Source organism: Limanda limanda, chromosome 3 (assembly GCF_963576545.1).
Source record: "Limanda limanda chromosome 3, fLimLim1.1, whole genome shotgun sequence".
In the NCBI taxonomy this organism is placed as follows: Eukaryota; Metazoa; Chordata; class Actinopteri; order Pleuronectiformes; family Pleuronectidae; genus Limanda; species Limanda limanda.
Window position 1 is genome coordinate 11,520,479 of NC_083638.1, and position 9,105 is coordinate 11,529,583.

At 39.4% G+C, this 9,105-nt stretch overlaps 1 protein-coding gene across 1 annotated transcript; it reads right to left on the reverse strand.

Annotated features, from left to right (window-relative positions):
* Positions 1–1,499: 1,499 nt before the first annotated feature.
* Positions 1,500–9,105, reverse strand: LOC132998368 (F-box/LRR-repeat protein 3-like). Its single transcript, XM_061067974.1, has 6 exons — positions 8,930–9,105; positions 7,363–7,606; positions 5,943–6,107; positions 5,690–5,812; positions 5,007–5,178; positions 1,500–4,659 (listed from the first exon to the last, which is right to left on the reverse strand). The coding sequence occupies exons 2-6, from the start codon at positions 7,603–7,605 to the stop codon at positions 4,019–4,021; spliced, it is 1,344 nt and encodes a 447-aa protein (XP_060923957.1). The 5' UTR covers position 7,606; positions 8,930–9,105; the 3' UTR covers positions 1,500–4,018.

Below are 9,105 nucleotides of genomic sequence, written 5' to 3' on the forward strand. Positions count from 1 at the left end.
CCCAGCGGTGCCAGCGAGCCGGCAGGGGGCGGCGGCTCCGACCCGCCTACACGGGGGGAGGCTGCCGAGGAGAAGCAGCAGCAGCTGGGGAAACCTGGGGAGGGTTTTTTTTTTGATATTCTTTATTTTTTGAGAGTTGTTTTCAAAAACTTACATCAGCCTAAAGGCAATTTTCTTTCTTCTGCTGTCAAACTTGTTCAAATTTGGGTAACGTTGTACATTTTGGGAGAGGTAGACAATAATCACAGATCAATAGAGAAAAACAAATAAATGAATAAAAACAACCCGGACAAAACACATGTTAGAGGGTGAGAATGGGATAGAGGTCGATGAGGCTTGCTAAATCAAGGCAACATTACAGGATCATTCATTCAATACCTCCACAAAGTCTGGCCGTAAAGGTTTTACATATCTCACCCATTTGTTCCATAATTGGATGAATACAGTTTTCTGAAGACGAAGGGAGAAAGTAATACTTTCCATAACATAAATTTCATTTACTATATCTATCCATTCCTGTATCACCATAACTGAGTGTTCTTGTCAGGTTCAAATAGAGGAAGCTCCGTTCTTTAAAAGAAAACTTTAAACATTTCGCTTTACTTAGATCCTGCACTTGCCAGCACTCGTTTATAATTGTTTTATCAATGTTGTTTTATCTCTTTCTTTTCTGTTTTTGTGCATTTTTTTTATTAAACTTATTCATTTACTTTTCTTAACATTTTCGTAAAGGTTCAGTGTGTAGAATTAAGGGACATCTAGTGGTGAAGTTGCAGGTTGCACCTGAACACCCCTGACCTCCCCCTCCCATTCCAAACATGACAGAGAACCTGTTGTAGCCTTGAGTTGTCGTTAAAACTCAAAAAGTTTTTCCAGTCTGGGCTACTGTAAAACACATGGAGCCCTTCTTCAACGTATAAGTATTTAAATATAAAGGTAAAATGTTAAATTTTGCCTCAAACGTTATAAATAACCACCTTTCTGGAAAAAAAATTAAAAATCCATCCGCCTTGGTTGAACTTTGTGTTAAATGCTAATAAGCAAATGTTCACACTTGAGATTGTGACCAAGATGAACTTACTGTTAGCATAGTATTATTAGCATTTAGCTCAAATCACCACTGGGCCAAAGTACAACCTGACACAGCCTCCAGCACGGCTGCAGAGGAGACTAATTGTGTTGCTGTGTCTTGTTTTAGCATGAGGCATTAATCTCTTGCACAAACACACTAATCTGAAGGTTTACAGGGCAACATTTCAAAGAGGTTGTCTAAACGCAATTAATTTCTGATGGTTAATTTGATGTTCTCCACTCCCCCAAACTGTTTCCGTGACTGTTTTATTAAATCCCACTAAATGCTTTCTTGCTTAACTTGTGAAGCATCTTAGAAAGAGAGGTCAAACGGCTCCAATTCAGCTCAGCTCTTCAGACCTGTGTTGTCCAAAAAACATTACATTTTATTGAAGTGTTTTCTTTATAGTTAAAACACAGACAACATATTCAAACAATAATTTTAATGTGGCTATGAACTTCACTTAAATATGACATATCTTTGGGAAAGTACAAGAGGTTACCTTCCAATAAATCTCAGTACAATTCAGCCCTGTTTAGTTACAATAAAAACAACCCACTGTGACTGCACACTTATGAAAAACTGAAGCCCTTACTCAGCCTATAGTTGAGTATTACAATAATCATCTATAAGCACTTAACGCAAATGCAGTTAATATTAAACAGCAAACGGCATGTTTTTTATTCATACACAATCAAATATATTCTAAAGCCTTGTTGACCTTCAGGAAAAGTAAACATGAAATGAAGACATGATCAAGGTCAGATTGAAGGTCAACAACTGAAGAAATTGTGTGAATAGCTTTTTTTTTATATATAAACATTTTCAAACACTTAACATATCAACCCTGTGAAAAATATGAACTTCTCCACAAGCAACATTCTTGGTAAGTCCACCTTAAGACTCGTTCCAGCGACTATTCTTTCAGCATATCGCCACAAAACAATAGTGAGATACAAATATTAGACTCTTACACATTTCTGCAAAACATTCATTTACAACTACATTCAGCTACCACACCATCCTGTCCTCAGGGCTGCACATCACCCAATTGAAGTCACTATCTTCACATTTTACCATCTGCATCAGAATTGCCGCCAAATCCAAATACGAACTGGAATTTCCTGATGACACTTCATGTTTTGAGGAACAAGGACAAAACTTGAAGTAGCCCCATTGATTTAAGTTAAATCTGCCCTTATTTGAGGCCAGGAAACTGTTTGAGACTTGCTAAAAAATGATTGCATAAGTATTAAATTAATCATATTCACAGTTGGGAGATGTACATGTAATCGGGTTTACATTACCAGATTAGAAAGAGCAAGTACAAATAAATCCAAAACTGCTCAGATTAGATTGAAATTCAATGAATTATGTTACCACTTGCAAAAAACATGTCATGAATTTTGAATTCTGTCTCCATTTTAAAGTCATCTGCTCCAACCCTGGTCATAATTGGTCGTAATTGTGCAGCCCTGTGCTGGCATTTAAATCATCAATCCTTCCATCATAATACATTTAAACTAAATTCACATACAGTGTAAGAGTTTTAGAATTTTTTCTGCAACTGTTGCAACTTTGCTTTGTTTACAAACACAATAATAATGAATCAAATCCTGTAAAAATACAAAAGTCAGAATATATATTTCTTAGTTGGACTATAGCCTGTTAGCAAGGTGAATGATGTGCTGTCAAGCAGGTTTGGTTTATCCCTTTCACATTAGTTTTGCATTTTAGTGCGTCATCTCATCATTTTATTTTGGCTCTTACAAAAGTTAATGAAATACCAAAGGTGACTCATTGGCAGATTTACTTACAGAATTTAACTCCCTATTGACATTGTAGCTCATCTTGTGCCGTTCATTAAAGTAAAAGTGCTTTAGTAAGATTTGGTAAATGTACAAATATATTTATATAAAGTTAAAAATTCTCCCTCCCATTTGATTCTCACTTTGACACTGATATTTAGAATTAAAATAGGAACATGTGTCAGGTAATGCAGAAATATGGAAATATACTGTAGCTACAAAAATGAACTCTTAGACACACACGCACACACGTTACATATATATAACGTGTATTTACACACTTGCACACAGACACACACACAGAAAGTCACCTAAGAGCATCACCTTAACAGCCTTTTTAGAAAAAAGGAGTTGGAACTGTCTAAAGTCCGGTCGACATGAAATCAGAGGACGGAGAAAGAGACATTTCTCTTGCTCTTAATAAGATTCAGTGACTCAGAAACACAGTCAAAGACAGGACAATAAACTGTGATGGACAGATGGAAACAAAAAAACATATGGATTTAACATGGAACCTATATGTGCTATTGCTTCCTGACCGTGATCAACCACCTCGATAACAAGCTTCACACATAACTGTACCTTTACAATGAAATGTTTCTCATTCGTTTACAGTCACAATGTGTCAGTACTTGGGTTTTAAAGTGTAAGAAATTAAACAATAAAAATATAAACCTATTAGTTTTTTTAACTAAATCTAAAAAAATATTAGCTTATAATGGTGATTGTCCACATCTAACGTACTGCACATCCTTCCACCACAAGACGTTTAGAATAATAACTTTTAAAAACGGAACTTAATGACATTCCGGATAATTTCCATATGTAATACTCCTGAGACTCCAAACATAACCAATCTGCAGGATTTCAGAGCCCTTGAAAAATGGCAAATAAATGTAGACATAAATATACATATAAATATAAACATTTTATAAATGGAACAAAATGGTGCTGTTGAAATAAATGAACATATGTTTGATCACACAAACCTAAGATAGATATGAGAGTTATTTCTTCATGTAGTTGTACAGGAGAAGATGTATGGATGGTGTCTGAAGTTGTAGAAAGACGAGGACACGCATCACAAACACAAACACTCACTCATAAACTCATTCAAACCTAAACTTCTTCCAGAGCTCTACCAGGTCGGCATCACGTCTGGGGACCAGACCCGACCCAGATGCTTTGACACCTCCCAGTGGATATCATCCAACGCATAGTGGTGATCTGGGACCAGAACGTCCTCCATGATGGATAGCTGCGTCAGTCTGTCTCCGCACATCTTCACAAACTCCACAAATGCGCTGCAGGACACTTCACACTCTCCCAAGCCAATGGCTGACAGCTGCGTGCAGCGCTGGGCGATGCGGATCAGCTCCTCATCCAGCGGCCGCAGCCCGTTGGCGCACACCACCAGCTCCACCAGGCGCGGGCAGTTGAGCCCGACTCGACCCAGCACGTCTTTGCTGACAGAGCGGCCGAAGTACAAATGCGTGACAGGGATTTCTTCGCGGAAGAAAGGGCCGAACTCGTCCTCGTAGAGAAAGAAGTACATGACCAGATTGAATTTAGGAGAGTGACGCACCATGGCGTCCCAGCTGCTCTTCTTGATGGCGTGGAACTGCTGGCCAGGATTCTCACTAACCACGTCGATGCGAAGGTGCTCCAGGTGAACGTGTTTCTCCGAGGACAGGGCGATGAGGAGCTCGTCACTCAACAAATGGTAGGCGAGAGCCAGTTCTCTCAAGCCGTGGCATTGATCAGCCACGCACAGGATGCCTGGGATGGAGAGACACGTAAATCAGGAGGCTACAGATCTACTCACAGTTTAGGGCTGAGCACAGGAAAAGATGGAACTACCCTGACACTATTATTTCTCCCTGTAGGTTTAATATTGAGCAAGGCAGATCTGTTTAAACAGGTATATAAACCCCTTAACTCTATAATATAAATATTTCAAAATCATATCAATATATCTCCTACCTACATTAAGCCCAACTAAGCCTTGAAAGATAATGAGGATGCTTTAATATTCCTTTTACTTCACCAATCCCTCTTAAGTCCTAATTAGTCATTATCCAACATTAACGTTCACAATGCTTATCAGCCCTTCTATTGTTCAGTACCTGCAGGGGAAACGTGAGGGCAGCTGCTCATTTTCAACAATCGCAGTGTGTCACTGTTGTTGGCCACCAGCACTTTGAGGGAGGGGTCATCCACGGGTGTGTCGTCAATCTTCAGGGCCGACAGGGATTTGGAGTTGACAAAAACCACCGTTAGCGCTGAGATGAAGTGAGACTGGTGAAAAAGGGATAAAGACACAGACAGACACAGTTATTAATCCATCTTTCATCAGTTTCATTCAAAGATGGCTGAGTAGAATGCTTTTTCTTCCTATGAGACCATTTGTGGTGTGAATAAGGGATATACAAATAAAATCTGATTGATTTAACTATTCATTGAATGCTTATGGTTGATTAAGCTTAAAATCTTTAGTTACAGACGTCCTCACAAGCATCTTAAGCTGCTTTCTGACAAGCACTGACATGTTCCTGACATTTTGCAGAGGGGCTGTATGTGAGACAGCAAAGGTCCATGTCAGTTGCTCCGGACATTTGCAGAAAAACTTTCCTGCAATCCCCCCAGACCCAATATTGTGGATATTTGCTGCGGTTAATGACAGAAAAACAGCTTCAAACTATTTATTATCTATAAACTGTTGCATTGTTTCCCCACAGAGGGATATTACGATTCTAAACTAGAAACAGTAGGTGCACAGAAATAACGTATATATCTTGCTGCAGCTTACTTTGGGCAGCTCCATGAAACTGGGCCTGGCTGTGGAGATGAGCCCCAGTGTTTTCAAAGAACAGTTCACGAGCTGAGAAAGGATGTTGCAGGCTGCCTCCGCCGACTCTCTGCTGCTGTCCACCTTAACGATATTGAGAGAGAAATGTGAAAACCAGGTGACACTTTAATTTGAACAGAACATAAGAATTTCACTTCCACCGCACACTTCCACCACCTTCACCCCACACTGCTTCTTCGCTTTCCGTTCGTACCTTGAAGCTGACATACTGCAGGTGCTTGGAGTGCCTTTTGATTATCTGTTTGATGAGGTCTGGGTGTGTGGCCTTCAGGTACGAGCTGGCTGGCTGGTTTAATTCGAACTCAAAGCACCGCCACAGCTCGGGCATGTGAAAAGCCTGGTTCCAGCCTCGACACACCTGTGGTGACGTGAGTCAAATCAAGATATAAACCAGTTGTTTAAGCTTGAAAAACATTCATAGATTATTCAAAACAAGAAACAATAACATTCTTTTTAAATTAAATGAAAACAATCCCTAAGCAAGCTGACAAAATGCTTGTCCCAGGCGAGAGCAGAATCCTTAAATTTAAGTTTAATTTCATTATTGTCTCATTTGAAAATCTTGTGTTTTTATATTTTTTGTTAATGGACTAATTCTACTGGGTCAATGCATCAGATTAAGTCGACTTGTCAGTTATTATTAGTGTTAGTATTAATGATGTGTTGCAAAGGAATGAGATGAACTAAATGATTTATCAATAATACATGAGGAAAGATTGTGTGACTTTCCGCAAAGGATTCTCCAGAAAAGAAGAAAATCACAAGACCTGTCATGAGAATTTGCCTGCTCACATTACAGAGTCAGCTGAGTGTGAAAAGAAGTAAACAAGAGGGAAACTCAGTATCCAAAAAGGAGAAAGTATAAATAGATACGCAACACATACAAGCCTCAAAACTCTATTTTAGTAATTTCAACTTGTGGGGTGCTGCAGAGTTTCACTTAATGTTTGTACTTGAAGTTGACTTTTTTAAGTGTCTCTAAAGTTTCTTGGAGAACTGAGTTTAACGTTGTGCTTTCTCTATTTTAAATACAAACATACTGTTCATGAAAGGTGGCAGTAGACATGTAGAAGCTCTTAGTTGTAATATTTTAAGTAGATCAGATAAATGTTGAAAAAACACACAAATATCAGTGTCATGTGTAAAAAAAACAAGGTTTTCTTGTGTGTAATCTGGATAAAATCAATTGTAATGAATAGTGCCTGTGTACAAACTGCGCGGGTAAGTAACTTTTTCGTAAACCGACTATGTTTAATCCAGCTTTGTACTCAGTAGTGCCAAATGTGGAATAATTTCAAGTTGCAATAATAATTTTTCAATGGATTGACTGCCTTGTTGTTTTAACAGTGTTAAATAAAATCCAAACGTGACTCATCGATCGAACAGTAATGATAAGCAGCTTATTAAAAAACATGACAATGATTCCTTCTGGTTTGGTCCATATCTGATCCACTAATATGGAGGAGACGGATTTATACTGCACAGGTCCTATACTGCAGCCGGCCTCTAGGTGGCGACTGAGAGACTCTGGCTTCACTTTTTGGTAGCAGTTATGTCTTCCATCTTTACAAAGACTCTGAGATAGAGACTGACGGGCCATGCTGCGTGGGTACCTGAGACGCGTAGGCTCGGTCCAGGAGGGGCAGGTACTGGAAGATGTGAAGCAAGATCTCCTGAGGCAGACACTCGCATTGGGAAGCCTCCTCCTCCGAAGCCTCCTTCTCCAAATCCTCCTCCTCCTCCTCCGAAGCCTCCTCCTCCCTCGTCTGCTTGCAGGGTCGTTTAAGAGACTCAGGAGACCCAGCGCTGGTCCCGCCTCCGTCCTCCTGCTCATCCCCCTGGAGAACTCGCTTCATCCTGGGTAAACAGCAGGGTTTGTGCAGGGATTCTTCATTAAAAGACTTAACATTAGGGCTGTCAGTTTAACGCGTTATTAACGGCGTTAACGCAAACCCATTTTAACACCGTCAATTTTTTTAACTCGAGCTAAAGCAGAGCTGCAGCTGCAGCTTCAGTATCTGTGTTCGCCTCCAGTCTGACCTGCAGCAAACTTGAAAAAAAGAAAATATTAAGCCATGGTTTAACTGCACTATAGGCTGAGTCCTTGTTTACCTGAAATGTGCACTTTATAATTGTATTTTGTACCGCCCTGTTTGGCAATGTTGTTTTTCAATAATCTAAAACATTTGCATAAAGCAAGCCAATCCACTTTTCCATGTTGATAAGAGCATTAAAACGAAAGTAAAATTATGGAAAAATAATAAATGAAGGAACATTCAGAATAGATACAAATTTGCGATTAATCGCGAGTTAACTATGACAAAATGCGATAAATCGCGATTAAATATTTTAATCGTTTGACAGCTCTACTTAACATACAGAAGGTAATAGTGAAATTAGACATGGATGAAAAGCTACTAATTATTAACAGTAATCAATTAATTAATAATTAGGTGTAACAATTATAAGACAATAGTAATGTAGCATCTCAACTTAATGACAATTTTACAAACTTACAACTGTCACTTAGTTTAGCAACAGACAAAGGTAAATTGGTTTTCTTTAGGTAAATATAAAGGTTTAAAATAATACCATATGTGCTAATTTGTTGTGTATTTGATCAGTTTTAAATCGATACAAAAAATCATGACAATGACAAACGATACAATCAAATATATCAGTACAACACAATACGGAAAGTATACTATACCACCAGATGGTGTTTGCCATATTCACAGTATAGAGTACTGCATTTGTTTAGCAGTTCACACTAAGTTAACTTTCCTATCTGGTTGTTTTTAGGCCATCGTTGGAGAATTCAGAGGATTGGAAGGGAGAAAAAATACAAATGTCTAGTATTTTCTTTTGCAATTAACTAAAAACGCGATTTGATATTCTGACAACTCAGAAGAATCCAGAAGCTCTCCTGGATGATCTACTGGATGATCCATATTTGTATTATTCATTACAGGGAGTACCAGGTAAAATGTGTAAAGTTACACAAGCACAGTAACAGGTATTTGTAGAGGGGACACGCCCCCTCCTTCTAAAACGTGAGGAGTTAGCTTAGCCCAACCCAGCATCTTAGCTAACACCTCAACAAACAACTTGTAGTGGCTGTGAAGTGGACACGTGGACATGTCTGTGTTCAGTCTCCTGCTCACAGAGCTCAGGACCTACCTGTCTGTCTGCCTCTACCAGCCTGTCTGTCTGCCTCTACCTGTCTGCCTGACCCCTCGTCGGATGTGTGTTGCAGAAGTCGATTGCCCAGCCGGGGCCGACACTAGAAAAGTGTCTGCTGCTGTTCGAGGAGCCGGGCCCTCGTCTCTGCTCTGGACTCTGCTGCTCCGCTGGTT